Here is a 22,983-nt window from a genome sequence, read left to right as displayed (position 1 = left end):
TGTCAGCAAACGAGCAGAGGAAGCCCGCATCCACTTGCTGCTGATATTGCACAGCGCCTAGTCAAAAGAGCACAGCTCCCACAGAGACGCATGAGATGAGATGATGCGTAGCAGTCAAAGGTGAAAGCGAGTACATAATATGGCACCATAAGTTCCGCAACTTTCCCAGATGTGGTACATGTGGATCAAAGTATACTGTGTGGCCATAAACAATGGATCCCTCAGGCTTCCACTGGAACCAATCAATCAACCAAACAAACTCTCCCAACCACCTCACAGGTTGTGACAGGAGCTGTTTTTCATATTCTTAGAGCTGGATTGAATCTATTTTCATACATAAAGGCAGACATGAAAGAATTAAAACTAAAGTCATTCAACTGCACTAAAGGGATTTCTGGATGAGATTTTCTATTTATGGTTATGGTATTTAGCAGACACTTTTGTCCAAAGCGGGTTTACTGTGACTAATTCCACCTATAGAATCTATAGAGTAAGAGTGCAGATATATTTTCAACAATTACAAAATTCGGAGGTATTTTTTTCCCTGTTCTATGTCTCCATTCACATGCGTTGATACTGGTTAGTGCACAACCGGTGTGGAGCAGATGTATTCGTACACAGTGAAAAGAGAAGTTAAGCTCACATGCTCTGGAACTATCTGATTCCCAGTCAGGATTGTGGCACGGGTTGCTTATAAAGATGCAGCTTGCTGTGTGTTGCCTGACCTTTGAGAAATTGTATCACATAGCACTTGTCACGTTTGAGATTTAAGAGGAATTTGCAAAACCAAAACCACATATCTATAAACCACACATCTATAATAATAGTTTTACTTTTCATCTGATGAAAGTCAGGTCTTAGGCTTTGTTCCTCATGAGGCACATTATTTTCACGTATGTGGTTCCACATCCTTTTCCTAACTTGCATGAGTGTTGCAAAACAATACAAAAAACAAGTTTATTCTTGTAAATCCATGACATGACATCAAGTCATACTGGTATTGCGTAAAATACCCTGTATAAAAGACAATAGAACAAATAAATCATGTTTGAATGAAGTTTATTAAACAAAGAATAAAAATAAATGCATAGGCATCTCCAAAAATATATAAGTGGACATCATTTTACAACATTGTTCATGAATCATGAATCATATCTATTCATGAAAAAACTTGAAAAGGCACTCCATAAATAAACATCTGACAAGTATGTACAAACTCCACATCGAAAGAAAATACAACAAAACAGTAAAGCTTGAGGGAACAAATAATACTAAGACTCATCTTTTAGGCGAGCCTTATGCAAAGGTTTTTCATACATTATTTGTACCACTTGAGTTAAAGCATAGAAATTGGCCAACCATGTTAGCAAGCAAAGAGAATAGTATAGGTGCAAGAAGTAAAGGTGCATACTGACCTCTGGTGGACGTCTGAGGGAATGACCCCACACCAGAGGTAAACAGAGGAGGGATCATTCAGCTTCCACTACATTTATGGCTTACATAGTTTGTTTATATGTACACAATAACCAGGTCTATGATTTGGCAATGTTCCTTTTATCTGAGGTTTTAGGATCTATTTCCCACACGTTTTCTTTGGCATCCATCCATATTAGACCCTGGAGAGATCTCAAGATTCCCCATCCATATTAGACCCTGGAGAGAGAAGAGAGAAAAAACAAAAACACGCACACACATCACAAGAAGTGGGCTTGAATATGTAACCTCCACACATACAAGTGCAAGTGAAATTTCTTCATACTAAAAGACCAATAACCTTGACAGTGTGTCATCTGTCCTGCCTATATATATATTTAGCGCTCATATAACTTTTAGACCAACAAGACCACTTACCAATACTGCAACATTCATCACAAAAAGCCATGCTCATCCAGTCCTTTTGGAGTCACTGGGTTCCATTTTGCTGTGGGCTTACTGCTTGCATAGCCTAAAATTGTAAGACACGGCCAAGTCAGAACAGTGATATATCTGCCGCTGTGTCAGCATGGGGCCAATAATATTACACTGCATTTCACTACAAAAGCAACAAGCTGCTAAAGGCAGGACAAGACATAGTCTGAGGAGCAGCTCTGCAGTCCAGCTCCTCTGAGGTTAGGGTCTAGGGGGAGGGACTTGCAGAGGGGGCCGTGTGAGGACACTGGGACACAAGGCCCTTGGTGGCCACCTAAGGATAACAGACTACATGTGGGCCTAGGGCTGTCCACAGGGTGGGAGTCTGGTGTGCTGTGAGTGCTCTAACCCAGGTCAGCTCTGCTCCGGCCGTACTCTGAGGCGCCCTGCGTCTCGCCGGGGAGTCCCACGTCCCGGTGCTCTCCTCCTCCTCCTCCACCTCCTCCTCCTCCTCCTCCTCCTCCTCCTCTCCCAGCAAGTCTGGGCTCGGCCACAGAGAGCAGCAGCGGCCTCTGGTGGTGGTACTTGAGCCGGTACGTGTCCGTCATGCAGTTGTCCACCGAGAAGTAGGTGGTGAGCGCGACCCCCAACCCCGACGGTGGGCCGCCCGCACCCCCGCCGCTGCCCGCGCCCGAGCTGCTACTGCTGCGGTCCGAGCCGCGCCGGCCTCTGTCCTCCCCCTCCCCTGCACAGCCGCCGCTGCCGCCAGCACTGCCGCCGCCGTCGCTGCGCTCCTGATCCGAGCCCGACTTGGAGCTGATGTCGGAGGAGGGCGTGCGGACGCCGCTGGGCTCGGCTCTCCAGGCGGAGGAGGCGGACGAGGAGGAGGAGGGGGCAGCGGTGCGGGCGGATGGCCGCGGGCTCGTCTGGGACGGCTCCTGCAGCAGGCGCGGCCGGAACGCGGGCGTGCGTGCGTCCGCTCCCTGGCGTGTGGCGGCCGCTCCCAGGCGTGTGGCGGCCGCTCCGGTGGCCGGTTTGGCACGGGTCGGGGGCGTCTCCGGGGGGGGCTCCTGGCGTGGGGGGGCCGGGAGCTGTGGGGCGCGGGGGGGGCGGGGGGACTCGGCCGGCGCCGTCTCACTGGTGCTGGAGCGGTATGCGCTGTCCTCCTGCTCCGATAGCGGGTTGGTCAGGTCGTCCGAGCTGTTGCACTCGGAGCTGCTCACTTTACCCAAGTGTCTTGGTGGCGGACTGTCTGAACGGTGGCCCCGGAGGGACAAATCCTCCGGTTCATGCCTAGAGTTGCAGGGCATGGGGTCCCTTTCTGACGTGCTGCCTTTCTTTGAACTGCTGGAAGAATATCTGAGCTTCCTTCTGCATGAGAAAAACACAGAACAGGTTAGGGCAGAGCATCCCTATAGCCACTTCTACAAAACTGAGATATTGATCTGATATCTATCAATGTGGATTGATAGGCTTCCAAGGTCCCATGTATTACCTGGAACTTGGACTGCATTTCACCAGGTGATCTGAATTCTTTCCCTGAGATTTCAGCAGATGTTTACCTGTGAGAGATCAAATTCAAATATTTAAAATCCTCTCAAAAGTAAGTGCACAGAAAATACTACACACCATACTTCCAGCTGTTTTTGATTCTGACCTCTGTGCCCTCTATTATCCGATTCCCATCTCAAATTTTCATTTGAGATGATACAGCCTCCATTTTGAAATGTAGCATGTGATAATGTCTGTAATTGTTGTGTCAGCATGTGACCACTGGAGGGCAGTAGAGGGGTTGGGATGGGAGAGCCAGACCCAGGAGGAGGAGGGACTGTAAGCCACTCAGCGTGTTTCACCAAGAGGGTGCATGTAAATTCTGGCACTTTATAAATAGAAAAGTTATTTTCCCTTTCCTGTTGACCCAGAGGTCAACACACAAGGATAAAAGCCACGAGAGATGATCAGAAACATTAGATCCTGGGCTGTCAGGAGCCTGGAGAATGTTGTCCTACATTCCAGTTTGAAGTTAAAGATGTGGAGACAACGTAGAGAGAGAAAGCTAAGGTGGTTTCAAGTTGTTTTTAAAGTGACATGGTTCATTGTAAAAAGCAAGCCTGAGATTATGTTCTAATGCTTGAGTGTATATAGTTTCACCATGGAAGCTCTAAATGGTTCACCCAAGTACAATCAATGTTACAGCAAATTTATATACAATTTATTTATGAATTAATTCCCAATAAATTAAAAATGTCAAATTCCTTAATGATTTCAAGTTTAGTATTCTGTTAGCATCCTATTACTAATATCACTCGTGTGATTGCATTTACTGTAAATCTCACCCAAAGAGACTCTTTAGTGTCTCCCTTGAAAAGACAATTCCTGTGAAAGAAGACTGACTTCTCAGAAACGCTGTTGGCTTTTAAATAGCAAATGCAGATTAGACTGCGGAGCTCGCTGGGCTTTGTGTATGGCAAGCTCACCGCTCCACTAAAACACCACAGACATGACTGAAGTATGCTTCCCAGAGCTCCCTTTGCTCCCTGTACACTGGAACATAATCCTCTACTATTTAGAAAGGGGATAAAATGGCCTGGACTTGTAATCAGCTTTTCGCCCTTTGAAACCCTCTTCCTCAAAAAAAGCAAGAAACTTAGGTCAAAAGAGAAGGGACAAAAACATTCTATAGTTTGCAGTTTTTTCCTTTGGACAGTTTAATTTGTTAAGCGATAACACAGAGGCAAAGAGATCAAAAAGACATTTAACTTCCCAATTTAAATTCCAGACTATATTTTAGGATCTCATCAGAATGACTAGGGAACACAGTCCACCCAATGGCTATTTTTAAAGCTGTAAGATATCTCTCCTCACAAGAACCCTCATTAATACCTTCTTCTGAACCACTAGCCCAGGTTAAACCTGCTTTAAATCACAATCTCCTGACAATGTTGTCAAACACTTACTGGATGCACCTGACCCATCGAGACCTCCAGGCCAGCTAATTAACCGCCTTACTGTAACATTATAGCAGTACCCATAAAGGCATCAGTGAGGTCTTTCGTAAACACAAACAGGACACAGCCTGACGGTGACTCAGGGCATTTAGCTGTCAGGCTCTGTTCAGCTTCCCGGCATCAAACACTGACTCAGACTGACCGAGCACTTACTATGGTAGAGTGGAGAGCGAGCGGGGTCATTCTTCACCTCGCCTCTGCTGTGGTGAACCTGACCCCTAGGACAGACAAACAAGAAGGTACATTTCTCAGTGAATCGATGCATTTGGTTTCATATTTAATCCTTCGTAAAGAAAGGATTCTCTTTTCAACAAAAGAGCAATCATTCAGTAATCATGGTCATTAATCTCAGTGGACTGGGACTATGTCCAGTGCTGTTATGGGTGCTCTAAGGATGCCACCCTGTTGCCCGGTGACTGGGGGGGCCTACCTGAGCTGAGGCGCGTCCTGTGCCAGCTTCAGCTCCTTCCCAGCGAAGTTCTCCACGCCCGGCGAGTCCGGGTTGGTGGAGCCGCTGCTTAGCCGATCGCTGCTCTCGTAGCCCGACTCCGTGCGCTGGATAGTCCAGTTTTCGGCGCGGAGGGATGCGTTGGCCCCGTCCTTGGAGCGCGTGGCGCGGTGCTGCGAGTCCTGGGAGCTGCGGCTCTCGCTGTCGTGGCGGCCCTCGTCCTCGTAGATGGTCATCAGGCCCTTCGGCTTGCGCTCGGGCGGCGCCGCCCGCTGCTGGGGCAAGGCGCGGGCGCAGCGCGGACTGTCCTGCTGCCGGCGCTCCAGCTCGCTCAGCACGCTGTCCACATTCAAGACCTCGCGCACCGGTCGCCAGGACGAGCTGCGCGCCTTCCCCCCTCCGCTGCCCCCACCACCACTGCCCCCTCCCCCTCCTCCGCGCTCCTGTGGCGGCTCCGTCTCACGGGGCTCCGGGCGGCGAGCGGCAGCGTTGGGGGGGGCAGGGTGGGGTTGAGGCCGCGGCTCCTGGGGGGAGCGCTGGGGGTGGAGGGAGGAGCGGTCCTGCCTCGCGGAGCACCGGCCTTGAGACGAACGCATCCGCTGTTCTGGGTGAGACCGCAGGCCATTCTCTGGGGGTGACGTGGCCCTAGGATATGTCATATCTGCCAGGGAACAAAAGAAAACACTTGATCACTTTAGTAGTAACAAAGTTACAAACACTTTTTCAAACATATTATGAAAACTAACATCACCCACAATTTAGTTTGAAATATGCTGACTCTCGCTAAAAGGCCAAATGAGCATTTTTACCTGACATTTTTTGTGGTCCCACTCTGTTGCAAGTGCCACAGTTCCAATACATCATATCTGTGTACATGTCCAAAACTGAGGTCAGTTTTCTGCATAGTGAATAAGCCGAGACGGACATGCTGCTCCGTGTGCCCACTGCGTTGGCAGATCCCACAGTAAATGGGCTAACCCTCGCAAAGTGCAGCACAAGACAATATTTGAAACGCAGAGGCAAAGCCTCTATTTTAGCCTTGTGCCCGCTCGCTCCTGCTTTGGAGGCAGATGGTGCTCTTGGCTTCTGGACACGTGCCAGCGCTGTAACGCATTTCCTGACTACCAGTCGCCCTTACTTTGCCCTTCTGTTAAAGCCAGTGCCCTCTTTTCCCTAAAACGCAAATAAAGGGATAAAATGAAATTGTGACGCATCCAGAATCGCCCACTCATAAGAGAGCGAGTAAGCCACCAAGCTGTGCAAGCTGCACAATGCAACATCAAGTGCATTTAGCGAATGCAAATGGTTTTTGTTCAGGGTGATGCCAAAACTCACATAAAATTATACTGTTTTGAAAACATTTGCCAAAATATTTAAGTGTTTTACTTTGTATTCCTGTGACAGATGAACTTATATAGGTATTAATGGGGAGTTGCAATAATGCTTAAAGATATTTCATGATGTGAAAAAGCTCTGCATAAAAAGGTGCTAGAAAATAGGGCATTCAGAATACAATGGTTTTATGGACAGGGATTCAAAACAGTTAACATAATTTCCATTGACAAAACATGTTGAGGAGGCTTTTCATCTTTTGCCCAGAGGCAAAGAATATTAAAGGCATTTTTTTTAGGGGAGTGTCAAGGAAATTGTGTTTACAAACATTCTGTAAGCTGATGAGTTGCCTCTGGTCAAGCCTGAGCTGAGAAGACCATCATGTTTTTATTTTGGGCTCTACATGTACAAACTTGGTACACACACATAAAGACGAGTCTAAAATTGAAAACAAAACAAAAAACCAAAAGAGGCAGAACCACCCAAATTTCCCAAATCGGATTATTTTAAGCAGAGCTGGAAATGGTGTGCTGTAGATGTATTCATTCATTAATCCTGTTTTTACCACAGATCAACACGATTTAACAGTATCGCTAGATTCCAAAAGCAAAAAGTGAGCATCTTTCATTTAGCAAAAATTATACTTTGTGCCAGTGTTCAAAAAGAAGAGATTAAAGCCACTCCCACACTGATGATTGAAAAGAAACTTAGTGTAGAGAAAATGCTGGAATTTGGTGACTTCATTGAATTATGCACCGTTAATCAAAGCCCGTCAAATCAATCTTCCACAATGCTTCTACTTAATCTGTCCATAGATGAGCCCCAAAAGCTGAATGTATTTAAAATTCAAACTTTCTCTTGTCTCTGCAGACAGAGGGACCAAGCAAGGAAATATTCAAAAGCAATGAGGCTGGCTGGGCCAATGTAACCACAGCCATACTGTACATAATCAATGCAGCTCTATAGCAGGCTGGCTGGGCCAATGTAACCACAGCCATACATAATCAATGCAGCTCTATAGCAGGCTGGCTGGGCCATTGTAACCACAGCCATACATAATCAATGCAGCTCTATAGCAGGCTGGCTGGGCCAATGTAACCACAGCCATACTGTACATAATCAATGCAGCTCTATAGCAGGCTGGCTGAGTGCCTGGTCTGGCGGTACCTCGGTTCTGCAGGGAGTCTGGTCGTCGATGGGCCCTCTCCCCCTCCTTCTTCTGCAGCTCCCCTCCCCACTGGAAACTCTCCCTGGAAGACTCTCGGAATCGGCTCGGACTACCAGGAGCAGTTCTGACTACAGCAAGCAGGAGGAGGACAAAATAAAATGGCAAGGTGGCAAACTCAGACGGGGGAGAAAATATGATGGCAAACTCAGACAGGGGAGAACTGAATCATCAGTATGGAGCATCTACACTGATATAAAATTATGGTTAAATGTAGGATTAAAATATTCTGAACATGTTATAGAATACTAGTAAATTCATCCCATAAAATATTTTACCCGAAACATAACATATTTAGCAAATCAGTAATCTACAACATACAGTAGATATGTGTATACTTCATTGTTAAGAAGATCGTTCCTATTGCAAATGTACAGTACCGCTATATATATCTGTAAATGTGTCTGATCTGTGATTAGCTGGATGGTGTCAGTGTTGTAGTCTTTCCTGTTCCTTACGTCTGCTGTAGCCTGAGTTAGATGTGGACTGCTGAGTGGGCTTATGGGAGCTCTGTCCGGTGCGCAGAGGAGCACTTTCCCTTACTCCGTCAAGCTTCTTCGACCCTGAATGAGGACCGTCAGTCACTGTGGAACAATACACACACACACACACACACACACACACACACACACACAGGTATGACATAACATAATAAATAAATGTGCAGTGTATACAGTATAACATGTCCAATATAGAAGGCAAAGTAGGAGACTTCCACTTGGAAAGCACATTTGGTGAAGTCAGACAGCATTGGCTAGGCCACCCTGACTTTAGTCTCAGTCACAGACAAATCCTGGATTTTTTGTATTTACGGTTAGTGAAATATCATCAGCAAGAGTTGTGTTGCGTTGTGTTGTGAAATCTGTTAAGTCAGTGGGCTGCTGGTGTGTGTTTGTTGTTTAGCTGTGTTGTGAAATCTGTTAAGTCAGTGGGCTGCTGGTGTGTGTTTGTTGTTTAGCTGTGTTGTGAAATCTGTTAAGTCAGTGGGCTGCTGGTGTGTGTTGTGCTGAGTTATATAGGGCAGCTGTGGTGCTCGATGGCCCAGATGCTGAGCAGCATGGGTCAGGCCGAGCTCTGGGAGCTGGAGGGGGATTACAGCCAGAGATGAAAGGGAAAATGATTGTGTGGCATTATCCATCAGGGAAATTATCTGTGGTAATCCAATCCATCGCACTGCTCTCCAAACAGCACACTGGGAGGTGTGTCTCTAACACACACGCAGCTCCCACAACAGATATCCGAGTGAAGCTCGCAAAGGTGAAACTTGCAATGCTTACATCAGCATTTTCTCCAAAACTGTATTAGAGTGACATAATGATTATAGCTCAATGACTGCTTGAAAGGAGCAGACGAATGCACTTTCACCACTGAACAATGGACTGTAGCCAATACCCAACTTCATTGATGGCTAAAAGCAGTGTTTATTACTAAATAATAGTCTATGATTTGTGAGCAGTCTTCTTGCGTTGATGCGATCTTTAAAAGGTGCATCAAAAATGCATCTTTGTCATAACCAACACCCCAGTTTGGTGGTACCATTTTTTTTATTTAGAGGGCACTTAAGGACGGTGAAAGGGTTGAAAATTCCATAAAATGTTGGCATCCAACACAGCCATTACAGTGCTTCCAAATGGCCAACACTGTTGTTCTCAGCAAAAGCACTGCCAAGTGAGCGCAAAAGCACTTTACGGAAAAAAAACCCACAGTGCTCAGCAAACCATGACTAACAAACTGGCAGCCACTTCAAACTACATACTCCTTCACGGCACTTCAGGAGAGCACCGGGCGCTTAAGCCCCTGTGTGCACATTTAAAGGCCAGTTAACTACTACTACTAAACACAGTGGAGCGCCATCGCAAAATAACACTGCTCTTTTGTGAATGTAGAAAGAGTGCCAGCACTACTTACAGAGATTCATGTGGTGGTCATAATGACTCAGTCCCATTCCACTAAAGGCCCGTGCGTAGGATACTTGAGGAATAATGTCCATGTAAATCCATGAGGCTGAGCAAAGCGGCGCGAGGCTGAGTGGAAGATAAACATGTAGGTAATGTCCAGCATCAGATCGGATCGCCCGGCTGCCCGCACGCACGGATTACAGCGCAGGCAAAGAAACGGAGAGAGAGAAAGGGGGATAGAGCAAGGGAGAATGAAAGAAAGAGTGAGAGGGAGAGAGAAAAAAAGAGAAAAGGAGAAAGAGAGGAGCGTGGGCGGTAATCTCCATGCGACAGCAGAGTGCCTGTCCTCATCCGAGTTCAGGACTGGTCGGACCGACCGGGCACACTCTCTGGAGCGCTCCGACTCTGACTGAGGGATTTGCGCCCAAAGCCAGAGGGTTTGTAGCACACAGAACCATGCTGGGATGACGGCAGACTTTTGATGCTTTTATATAACTCTGCCACTCTGCGGAGCGATGGGCCACCTTTGTGCAATTCCTGGCGTACTATATCGGGACGGCCTTTGTTGTTTCACAGAAATGGGTTTTAAGCGAGGTCAGAATTTAAACAAATGAGTTGTGGATATTAATAAAATGGTACCTGGCGTGTTGGCTAAAATAGCTGTTCTGCAGCAACAGGGTCTTTAAAGAGTATTTTTGGCACACGGATGAAAGAGGTGGATGCTGTGGCTGTCTGCCTCTCTTGTCTCAAGTCTTTTCCTGAGTTATAATATTTATAGAAACCGGTGATGGGAATTTCAGAGCAATCACTGCAGTGCACTAATTTTAATCATGTCACTCTTTCAAATCTCTGACAAGAAAAGTTGTTTTTTGTTGCCGTTTTGAAAGTTATTTGGACTGCCAGCAGAGATAGGCTCACCTGAAACTTCCCCGTTGATGGGAGACTTAAAGTGTGACCACATGGTGGTCTGTCTCGGGGCATCCTCATTAGAGACGGCACTCCCATCTGGGTTGGCATAGAACAGCAGGAGGGGCTGGTAGTGGCCCCGCATGCACTTGGAAGCTACATCTTTCCACTTCGATCCAATCTGAAGGGAGAAGGCATCTTATAAACACTTAAATGCAAAAACAAAAGCAAAAGAAACCATATCCTTGCTTTATTTTCTCAGCTTTTCTATGGGCTTTTTATACATTAAATGATCCATGTGGTATTCATCTCATTAATAGCAGTATTTCTCCCCTTTAAATACTCAGCAGCAGAAGTACCACAAAACCGAATACAGCCATTCATCTCCAAGTGGACATAACACTACTGAACACCAAACCATCAGGTCAAAGTGTGCATTGAATCTCGACAATGACTCAACAAAAGACTGTATAATGTTCAATACATTTTTCCAAACAGGTATGATTTCATCATCAATAAAACAAAGCAAAGAACAAGTAGGACAACCATAATATATTGTATATATACTGTAGATAGAATTTTTAAATATTTTTTACAAACCTCTTTCACTGTAGCATCATCGAAAAATACCCATTTGGAAGACTTGCTGTGATAGGCGAAGGCAGAGTAGTGGCGACTGGAGTAGCAGATCATTCCCACCAGGTGAAGGTCGCACCTTTTCGCATTCTCATCCGTGACCCGGTAGAAAAGCTGAGCCAAAGAGACATGGAATGTACTGTATGAGGAACCAGACACAAGTCTTTACTCTGTATGGGTGATACAGCATGACATTTGCAGTCTGTTTATTTGTTAATAGAAAAGTTGCACACTTCATTTACTTCGTAACTCTTCCAATCATTTCAAATACCAACAGTTCTCTGGGAGGACAACAGCATCCATGCAAATCACAGCCTGTTGTGTGTGAGCCTGGTGTGTGGGATGTGGCTAGCAGGCTGGCCAGTGTGTGACCCTTACCCCCGAGAGGTTTAGGTGTGGACCCAGTGACCTGATGACATCTTCTGTGAGGTCAGACTGCTCGGCATCCCACACAAACCCGATGGTCACTATTTCTGGGCAGTTCATGAGCACACGGCGGATCTTGATACTTTGGCCACAGTTGCTCTGCACAGAAGGGTGACATTCCCGGCCGTCAGTCATCCAGACATTTCATCCACATCCAGATGCAAACCAGAGAGCTACTGAGAGCAGTGGGTTCAGTTTATCGCTGTGACCTCACACAGCCCCAAACACTGGTTTTGCATACACACACATGACATCTTGGACCTAGACAAAAATTATTTACTAATACCATATATCCTTTGAGGACTATATACAAATATTGTGAATAAACTCTGCTTTTTAAAGGGACACCAGGCAATGTTTTCGTGTTAATTAATCATCTTCGTAAGTCGGTATATGGTTAAATGACTCATTACGGGGCGAATGAAGGCTCTCTCGCCCGCCCCTACTGCCTGTAGGAAGAATATCCCACTTGCAAGTTCGGTGTATCCTACCCGCCGACCGAAGCAGGATCAGTTTACAGCACAGAGGCAGGCTAACGAAACGCTAGAGATTGTTGCAAACGTGTGTATAATGGCAGAGCCGGCGAAGAAGCAGCGAAAACCCTTGACGGAAGACGCAAAGAAAAGGAAAGGAGCTTCAGACCGAGCAAGGGGGAGTTTCGTAAAGAAAAAGCATCAGGCTTGCCTGGTGTCCCTTTAAAAGACAAGGCAGATAATAGTCCACGAGGACAGATTAACAAACTTAACTTATCTTGAAATGAATCAATAAGAAAGAAAGGAAGAAATCAGTAGAATTGAAAGGAAAGCAACAGTCAGCATTGCTGTTAAGTTAACCATTGTGCCAGAAACCCCCCCCCCCCCTGCAGTGTTCTGGCCAGAGGCCCTCAGTCAGCATATAAACAGGCTTGGATGCATGACCAACAGGCAGGCCCTGTCCTGGTGAACAGACTCCCTGGCCCAGGTTCAGTTTGGTGCTTTCCTAATATCCCTTATATCAGAGACATAGGTGGTCACCCAGACTCAATCAACTCCTTAGAGCCGTAGGTATTTCCTTAAATTCCTTAAAGCAGATGCACATACAGTAATGCATAGACATACTGGTGAACTTTGTCATCCTTGTATCAGGACATCCTCATTGGATGATAGTCTTTTAATTGAGATAATATGCTCTTCAAATGTTAAAATGAATTCAATATAAATATAGCATACAATTAATGTGTAATTCTAATATCAACATTATAAATAAGACATTATTTAAGTTAGATCTTACCTATGTTGTTTTTTTAGATTCAAGACCACATTAAAATTTTCTTCCCCAACAGATAGAGGCAAATACAATTAAAATCCCATTTAATCTAACTTAATCTTATTTTCCCTTCTTAAGGAGTCATGGCAACACTGCTATACAATGATGCAACACTCAGATAGAAGGTAGGATAGATAACAATGGAAGACGACACAAACATGCAACCATTTTAAAGGGAACTGTTAAAACTTTCAACATCATTAACAATGCATGCACTATAGATTCCCCAGGGGTCCAGACGCCTTCAACACTGATACAGCCCTTGTGCTGTGAAGTGGTGTGCATCAGGTGCCAATGGCCTAAGACAGCATCCGTGGATAGGCTTGTCCAGCTATTTACAACCTCTCACACCACGGGCCGCGGCGCTACACCTTCTACTGTCCCCTACCCCAATGTCACAGGACACTCCAGACCAGCCAACATCACCTCACCAACTGGTCCCCAGACTCAAGAGACGTGGAAACAAACCAGGCTGTGACAGCTTTCTTTTTACAGAAATCAGAGTATGGACTCTCACATTGCATCCTGTCATGTAGAAGTGGCATGTGAGCAACACTACTGAATAATGCCACCGGCAACTTCATCTTGTGACTAACGACACTGTTGCGTCGGCTTTACTCATGGCTTGACCATTTCAGTCCCCAGAAATGCCAAACGTCACAGTGCAGCCTTCTGACACACAAGTTCTTCAGGCCTCAATTAACTCAACCAGCCAGTTCCATTGGGGAACCGCACAGACCGCATAGTTATGAAATAAACCAGGAGTACTTGGCACATGCTCACTCACAGGACAGTTGCGGAGGTCACCCATAGTGTTCGCTGCCTGCAGGAGTTCCCCAAACATGTCTGCTCTCAGTCCGTCACTCTTCTCCAAGATTCTCTCCACCTGTTGGCTGAACCCAAACGGAGGTATCACAGGAAAAATTGTGGGCTCGTAACATTGACATACGTGCCTTCAAATTTCGTCTGTGAATGAGTGTAAATGCTGGTTATAATGTCCAGTAAATTACTGCTTTGTCATAACATTCCCTCATGGGCCGGGAGAGGGCTGTATTGGCAGTAGGAAAAGGAGTTCCACTAACCTGACTCTCGCCAGATGAATTTCGTTGCGCCTAGCTCCACTCATCCATCTGGGATCGATCCATTGGAGGGGTGTTTCAGAAGGCTGGGCCTTATCAAAAATCCTTGCATATGATTGGATAAGCCACTTGTCCGTCATCTATTGACGTGCTACTTCAACCACTCACATCGAAGCCTACCCGTGACGCTGAGAACAGTCTCACAGTCGCTTCTACGCTACGTCACATCTATGAAACTCCCGCCCTGCGTCCTGATTGGCTCTACCATAAAATCTGGTGCCGAAATCACTCTCAACGGAAGCGATCCCAGATGGATGTGAGTGGAGCTAGGCGGAGCTAAGCAGAACAAAATGTATCTGGCGAGAGTAAGGTTAGAGTTCCACTGCAACTTATGCAAATTCACAGCTGACAACAGTAAGCACACTTACCAGAGTGCTGTTGTCGAGACATAATGCACCAACTCAGTAAAAGGAAGAGGATCGGAAGAGGCGCCGCAGCTTCGACATACAAACTGTGGATGACAAAAATGACACAGATGTCTGACAGCGACTCAGAGAGATTTTTCTAAAACCATTCTGCCTCTATGGGACTCTTATCCTTAATGGATGATTTTAAAGTCATAAAAAGGAAAGATGTCAGAGCAGGAAGATCCAACTCGGAATCTTGTCTAAAATGATGAGCCAAGTGAAGCTCATATGAATACTGAATGAATAAGAACAACGGAGGCACCTGCTCGTACAACGTCATGGCAAACTTCTGATGCGTGATGCAGGACTTGGAAGTGCAGACCTCAGAGGCCGTGTTTGCCACAATGTGCAGATGGATTCGCTCCAGAATGTTTTCCTGTAACAACACAAAATAGAGCCCTCATGAAAATACAATGCAGTGCAGCAATGAAGACTGTTTTCATTCTGTTCCACGCTGGCTTTAATGTTAACGTTAGCTTAGATAGATAGATAGATAGATAGATACTTTATTGATCCCCAGGGGAAATTCAAGGTCTCAGCAGCATACATACAACACAAACACATTCTTTAACAGCAGAAAGAGTAATTAAAGTATATAATATAAAAACACAACTAAGCAGTAAGGACAGTAGAAGATAAAGAATATGCTAAATATACTAAAATACAAATTATACTAACACTTAATACAATATATAAAAATATACTAAAATACAAATGACAAAAAATACAAATTATACTAACACTTAATCTAAATCAATTATAAAAACAGTATCCACATAGTGGTGATTAATAAATCAGAGGCGCTTGCAATGACTGAGGCAGGGACTGAGCCTGTGATTCTCTGTGCATAGTAAGGTATGGTAAGGTGCTCTAAGGTGCTCTGTGTGAATGAGTGTCATGGTGGTAGTGCAATGGTGATAGTGGTCATGGTGATAGTGCAAATGAGTAAGTCAACAGTGCAACAATGCAGAAATAAGGTAAAGTAAAGTCTATATATCTATATATTTAACTATTTAAGAAAATGTATAAGTGTGGCCACAGTTCGGCTGGAGGGGGGGGTTATGCATATGTGCTAATGTGCTAATATAGCACGCAAACAGTGAGGCATAAAGACAGTGGTACAAGTGGCTAGTGGACAGACAGTACCAAACATGGAGGGTACATGGAGACAGTACCAAACAAAAACAAGCATGGAGCTTGTTTTTCGTCTTAGCAGAAAAAAGGTTTCCCTATTGTGCACATTAACAAAAAAGGGGGCATGCAGGTTTTGGAGGTAGTCCTTTCCCCCATAACTAAAGCCCAGGGTTAAAAACAATAGCAAGGAGTCACTCCAACTTCACATCTGCCTCAAGATTGTTGTGCTGTGACTTTGCCGACACTCGTCACAGGACGACACTCGCTGTCCTGTCCTGACCTCGCCCCCTCTCTGCTCCCCCTTCCATGCCCACAGCTTTGTAAATAAACACTGCAATGGGGTCACCACGGAAACGCACAAAGCACTCAGCGGCATCATCCATCAGGCCCAGCTGAAAGCGCTGCTCGTCCTTAAACGTCTCGGCCAGGGCGTGGCGTAGCGTGTCCGACGGCAACGCTCGCTCGCGACTCTGCTGGAACTGACTGAAAATACTCTGTGGTAACAGACAAGGGTGACAGGCTGGTTCGTTGTAGTGTGACAGTTCATTATATGTTATCATAAACACTGTATTACAAATAGGACACCAATCCAGCTGCAATTAAAAAAGAAACAATGAAATACAGTACAGTCCATCCCTGTGCTGAACCTCCCCTCCCACATCCCACCAGCATCGCATCCTTTAACTCTCACATGTCATAGAGACGAGTGTTGAACTTTCAGTTGGCCATGAGAAACCATTAGGATAGTGGAATTAAAGCACTTACCTTAAGAGCACAGAATATACAGGCATCCCCTAGACAGAAATGCCCTGATAGCTGCCTCAGACTTCTCCTGAAGATGTCGAGTTGCCATAACACCTGCACAGCACAACCATTAGACCACAATCACTGCCTCTGTGGTGATCAATCACCTGATGATGCACTGAACTCTGAGATTATTTTAAATCTACCAAAATACCATACTTGGCATGCATGCTGTATCCTGTCCATTACATGTATTAGTATTTAATGCATCAAACACCAATATTTTCTTTTTATGTTGCAACAAGATCAAACTATCAAACTAACCCTGATTCATTGGTCCTCTTACATCTTCAAAGCATAACACCTAGCATATTTTTTTTTTCTGAATTTATGGCAGTAATGGATTTTTATCTAACTAACTGTAACTGTATCTGTGAATACAGGTTGCAGATTGATATCTCAACCCATACACTTGATATAATGATAATGATAATGAAGTCATTCGTTGACCTATACAGGCAATAGAAAAGGGCAGCGATGGGCTGAAGTGGAACCAACCTGTACAGCGCTGTTGAGGAAACAGCTGTTCTGTCCGGGCTCGTTGAGCAGGCCCTTGGTGAGGGCGAGGGAGACCATGCTGCCAGGCTGGTAGGTCTTTCCCAGACTGCCACCCTGCTTCTTGAAGAGTTTCACCCATGCCATTGGGTTTGCGCCCCGCACCCCGCCAGGAATGAGTCTCAGGAAGAGTTACAGCGAACAGCACTGGTTGGCCTGGCCGTGGTCCATGGGCAGCATGAGGGTCCACACACCTGGGCCCAGTGGACGAGGGGAAACTCAAGAAATAGAGATCCAGAAAGATCCAGAGGTCCTTAAATGTGCATATATGTTACATGTGCGTCCATATGTGTTACATGAATGTTCACAGCGGAAAGGGGAGAAGAGAGCATGGAAAAGAGTGGCAAGCATCACTATGGGTGGGTGGAAGTCCCCATGGAAGTCCTACAGAGTAAGTGCCATTCCCCCCCAAACTGAATGGCTTTGCGTTATCATTCCAGAAGCTTCCGTTTTGATCATCATCCCCCCTCTCCGCTGATCGAGGGCGAACATCAGAGTGGAAAGGCTTTGCCGAGTCTGTGCTACAGTTGGGCAGCTGCAAGATGGATCCATTTCAATTGCTGAGTCCGTCCAAGAGATCAATGGAGGTCCTTCTCAGGATCATCCATAAGGGAGCTGGAGAGTGAGGCACTTAACCATCTGATAACAAAGAGGGATGGCCTGTGGAGAAGGCAGAGGAAGGGGGAAAATAAAGCCAAATCAATCGCGGTGGTACAGAGAGTAGGTCAATAGCGTGTAGTTATGCTGTGTCTGTGGCTCATGTGAATGGACACAGTAAATCTATTGTCAGGGTATCAAAAGACACAATAAGCCGACCAGTAGGACAGGGCATTCAAGATGAAACATTACTACAATGGTCATATATAAAATTAGCAAACACTAATGTAGATTATAAAATGTACATGTACTGTGTCTGTCTTTCATAGAAAACCCAAATGCACACCCAGTTATAATGGTTTAACACAAACTGCCACAAACTCAAAGTTCTCTAGCAAATCTATCCTGAAGAGCACTTTTAATTTAGCTACACAGGCTGCCGGATCAGGTTTAAGCATTGCATCAGGTTCCGCTTGGAATTACTGGGTTCACCTCAATGTTAATTAGAAATTAAGAGCTGGGCCAAGATATGATATCATACAAGAGTGCTCATCCTCTCTCCTTGAAGTCATCTTTGGGAGTTGTTTTAACATGAGTAGCTTTGTCTTTGTTTATCAATTGGATCTGTGCGAGGGATATAATCTGCATTTAGACAAAAAAATTATAAAAAGTACCTTAGCTATTTTGTGCAAGGCATCACTATCTCAATAAGCAACCACTGTTGCATAAAGTTTGCACAGCCTGGCCCTACCATACAGAGAAAAACACACTGACAGCAAACCAAACAAACATGGCTTTACCAAGCAGGATATCATCATTGTACAGAAACACATCTTTACGAGCATGAACACTACATATTCGATTCACCTTAAAAGTTGGACAAAATATTTCTGATGTGACACTATTTAAACTAATACCAAACTCAAATACTTTCTCTCAGCCAATGATTTGGAGGTGGTTGTTCATGAACTACCGGTAACTTTATGCTAAAGTAGATACCAACTAGATCAATATAATATGCTCTCTAGGCAGTGGAATACTTTACCGTTCCCCATCACTGCTTCCCCGCTTCCCCACACATTTAACAACTTTAAAGTCAGCTCCCCTCTAATGTATCCAAGTCAAGTGCACGTTTCTGCTGAGATTGCCACAGTCAGTGTTGGGCAACTTCTTATTGTCTTTTGTTTACTGGTATTGAATTTTGTTCATTTCAAATAGATTTATTTTCCTATGAAGAATAAAAATATAAACACTTAAGAAGAATACAATATACAACACCAAAAGCAATTTTCTTCACCATGGCATGTGTAAAACATATTGCTACTATATTAAAATATGACAATTAAGTGTTTCATTCTGCTGGTCTAATCACATCAGGTAATTTCTGTGCTAATCTTATAGATAATTCTACACAGTAGTACACTGTAAAAAAAAAAAAAAAAAAAAAAAAAAAGATTTAGCATAACAAATGTCATTTTAAGTGCAAACACTTGACATGCCATACTGACATAACCAGATGACTTGCCTGGGATCAACTGATAGAGAAAATATATGTTCAAGTGTAACAGAGGTTAAACAGAAACTCATGAGATACTACAGTACCTAAAACCATACCAATAGACAATTGATTTGATCTAAAGTAAATTCCACAAACTGCAAACCATATGCATACAAATGCACAGCATGTCTGTCACATAATCATGGGTAGGCTATAATGTGTATACAGTGTGTGGCTCAGGTGAAGTAGGCCTCTTTCCATAAGTGAAAGACAGAGAGTGGTAGTATCTCTGCAATTGTGAAGACGGACCCTGGGCTAGTTTCTGAGAAAAACAGAGCGCTGTAACTGGGTTAATAGGTTGATGTCCACTAAAACCGCTAATCTTTCAAGCCGTTCAGCTCCATAGACACGGCTGCCGACTTAGCTAATGAAACAAGTGCAGGTCTGTGGCAGAACAGCCGCATGGCAGATCGGAGCCGCAGCTGCCGCTGTAAATGTGTAATTGATTCATTGTTTGAGAGACATCGGAAAGCATTTGCCAGTTTTCCCAGAAAGGAGTCTTCAACTGACTGGGAAAAGCTTTGGAAAAACAAGTTGGCACAACATGCCAGTAGCCAGAATGTCCCACCAAAGAACCAAAGGATCAAAAAAACAAAACAAAAAACACCAACAAAGCAGCCTTCTGGAGAATTTCACTGGGGGGTTTTAAGCAGGCGCCTTCCCTCCCCAGTGTTTCCCTGAATTAGACCCACAACTCCTCCATAAAGCTCAACAGTGGTGTCTGGCGTCCCACATCCCACACCCCTCCACACTCATGATGAGCTGAGACACATGTCACATCCATGAGACACCAACAAATACCACTACAGACACAAATCAACAACATTTCACATATCTCAGAGTCAACTCAGGCACAGCACGACCCAAGTAGTCTGTGAGCGCCTCAGCCATAGTCATTGGCCTGCCTTTTCCGCAGCCCCACACAGCTCCTTTACAGCTCTTTTCAGTGACCGTCCTCAAAAACCAAAATCCAACAGTGTTAAGGTTGACCTCACTACAAATGAGGTCTATAACTATTTTACTATAACTACAAATGAGGTCTATAACTATTTTACTTTTTATTATACAAAATAGTGAATTATTTTATTTTAAAAAATAATTAAATGTACCATAATATATTATTGTAGTACCAGCAGTAGTAGTAGTAGAAGCAATAGAAATAGTCATTCCAACCTAAGTGCTGGGCACATCTCACAACAGCCGTCACCAGGTGAGCCAAACCTCTATCCTCACTTTTTACTTCAATATTCCATCAACCTGTCCATCACGGTTAAGATTCACGCTCACACACTCCCCATCATGTTATAATGCTCCAATTGCCATCGTTATCAATTAGTGGCAGCAGGAGTAACAGTGGTAGAACACTGTGGACATACACCCCCCCCCCCCCCCCCGGCCACACAAATACACAATAAGAAAGAGCATTATAATCTTATTAGCTCTTGTGTACACTTGCCACAGAGTACTTTCCCCTCCTCCTCCCATTCTCCAGGAGCAGCCTTCAGCAGATGGGCAGCCCTTCTGAGCCTGGTTCTGGGCAACCCCCCCACCCCCACCCCACTGTAAACCAGTCTTTCTGCCACTGCTTCAGACCATTTGTTGTCTTTGTTTTATGTCCAGAGATCTCAGGTATAATGAGCCCTAATTTGGATGATGGGCAAAGTGCAGTCTTAAGTCTAACTAAACTTAATCTACTAACTATGAAAATCAATTTGCTTGGTCAAATGAGTAAAAAGTGCAAATATTGATGAGTATACTCAATACTCGCACATACAACATGATAGCTAGCGTTCATTCACAAGAACTTTGCTTGTTGACAGACTTTGCACTTTGCCTACCTCTTAAATTAGGGGCCTATGTGTAATATGTGATATGGAATTGGATCGATCCTAATATAGTTGAGTGAATTAATACTATTAGGTATTAACACAGCTGATGCTTCTCTTTTTACAGTAAAAAACACTAATTTCTTATTCCTTATGACCTCTTCTTTTTGCTTAAGAAACATGGAATTAGAATACTGAGATCAGGGCCAGCAAGAAAACCTAACTATATTCAGAAAGGTAGTATAGGTCAGCTTTACTGTAAATCCATGCTATTTTCACAAGGATTGCCATGGCTACGACATGTTGATATTCTGCTCCTACTTTATGTAGGATGCCAAGAGGTATTTAGCTCCTTCCCACATACTCTGTGCAGCAGTACACGGCTCCAGAGAGCCAAAGGAATCATATCTGAACAGTGGAAATGGACTGATCTGCATGTCCATAGCTCAATGAAAGTTGAGACCATGTTGAAATCCCGTCACTAAAGACTGAGGCCTGCGTCCTAACGTGGAGTGTCAGGATCCCCCGAGGCTCAGCATTACCTGACTGATTCAACAGAGCCATCCTGGCAACTTTATTCATGCGTTTGCATAAAAAGTTGTACATTCTTCTTACAAAATGTAAGTACAGCAATCTGTCATCAGTTTATGGTTATATAGCCCATCACAACCCCATTACAACACACAATGTCCTTGTTCTGTGTTATAAATAATAAACATGATATACTCTACTGTATATTCTGCAACCTATAACATACCTTTAGTTGAAGTGATGGGGATTTTGACATTTAAAAGTTGTTATGGTGCATTAAGGGACGTATAGCCTAGGCTACTTCATAATGCCCATGTAAGATCTCTCTGGGTTTCCACATCATTGTTAAACAAAACAAAATTAATTAATAAGAAATGAAGAAATGAAACAAGAAAATTAATGATCAACAGAAGAATAATTTATAAGACAGTGGCAAACTATCTGAAACTGTAGTAAGCAGTAGCCTGCATTTAATCACTTGTCAACACAAGAAAACTGATTTGACTAATTAGGCAACTAGTAGCAGAAGCTATACTGTAATCAGTGTAGGCTATAGGTCTGTCGCAGCAAGATGGGAGTTAACATATCTGCAGTATAAATCTGCAGTAGTAGGACAGATTTGATTTAGACTGTGTGATGTGTACAAGAACCTACTGTATAAGGTAGAAGTCACTGAGCACGATCGCAGTAACACATAACATACAAGTTTAAATAGCCTATTTCAGCGGTGGACCTTTACGCAGCTGCATCGATTCTATCTAAACTACAATATTTCCATATGTGTTGATATAAATACTAACCTACTCTAGTCGCTATTGCTACCATTACTTTTTAATGTGTAGGCCTACTGCTTTGTCATACAAAACAGTGATGTTGCAAACAGCATTTATGCGGTATGCTTTGTGTTACACCTGTTAAGACGCATGCGTGGTTCAGTGCGAAAAGGGACCTCTATATTTACCGCAACTCACAGCAATAGCGTAGCCTTCAAGCCTGCAATGTTTTCAAAGCCACGCTGAAAACAGCGCCTGTATCAAAAGGAAGACAACAAAACATGTGTATACACTCACCTTTTGATGGGGAAATATGATGTTATATCCGACACATTTCCAGCTGTCACCGTTGCCCTACTCGATCTTAACTTCTTCGGACGCTTTGAAAATTATATAAGTAAAACTGTAAGACGTCCATAAAGATACCATGTGGATCATCTGCAAATAGAGCCTACAACCAAGATTATGGGGCTATTATGAAAACAGAACTTCAACCAAATAAAAAAATGGATCAAAAATTCAACCCGGTTGCTTCGTAACTGCCATCCTTGTTCAGCTATCCCAGACTTGGACGGGGTAGCATTGCCGTATTCTCGCCAGTGCAGTCGTGGGCATTTCCTCCGGGAA

At 44.3% G+C, this 22,983-nt stretch overlaps 1 protein-coding gene across 1 annotated transcript; it reads right to left on the bottom strand.

Annotated features, from left to right (window-relative positions):
• Positions 1–1,050: 1,050 nt before the first annotated feature.
• On the bottom strand, positions 1,051–22,962 carry usp53b (ubiquitin specific peptidase 53b). The gene is made up of 17 exons (XM_076294162.1): positions 22,654–22,962; positions 17,015–17,731; positions 16,478–16,570; positions 16,072–16,206; positions 14,841–14,954; positions 14,540–14,622; positions 13,820–13,925; positions 11,680–11,826; positions 11,266–11,415; positions 10,678–10,846; positions 8,320–8,445; positions 7,804–7,932; positions 5,287–5,965; positions 5,010–5,074; positions 3,344–3,410; positions 1,852–3,219; positions 1,051–1,653 (listed from the first exon to the last, which is right to left on the bottom strand). The coding sequence occupies exons 2-16, from the start codon at positions 17,156–17,158 to the stop codon at positions 2,253–2,255; spliced, it is 3,174 nt and encodes a 1,057-aa protein (XP_076150277.1). The 5' UTR covers positions 17,159–17,731; positions 22,654–22,962; the 3' UTR covers positions 1,051–1,653; positions 1,852–2,252.
• Between the last annotated feature and the right edge of the window lie 21 nt (positions 22,963–22,983).

Source organism: Alosa pseudoharengus, unplaced genomic scaffold (assembly GCF_046254945.1).
Source record: "Alosa pseudoharengus isolate Yale_2024_CS ecotype anadromous, Long Island Sound unplaced genomic scaffold, YU_APseudo_1.1 YU_APseudo_1.1_scf_2, whole genome shotgun sequence".
NCBI classification, from domain to species: Eukaryota; Metazoa; Chordata; class Actinopteri; order Clupeiformes; family Clupeidae; genus Alosa; species Alosa pseudoharengus.
This window is presented reverse-complemented; position numbering and strand designations above follow the sequence as displayed.

Bases quoted from the DNA above. Each gene is read 5' to 3' on its own strand.
- usp53b (XM_076294162.1), bottom strand. From the start codon at position 17,158: ATGGCATGGGTGAAACTCTTCAAGAAGCAGGGTGGCAGTCTGGGAAAG. The intron at 16,207-16,477 runs GTAAGTGCTTTA...CTGTTACCACAG, and splicing joins GTATATTCTGTGCTCTTAAG to AGTATTTTCAGTCAGTTCCA. The intron at 3,220-3,343 runs GTAATACATGGG...TTTCTCATGCAG, and splicing joins AAATGCAGTCCAAGTTCCAG to AAGGAAGCTCAGATATTCTT.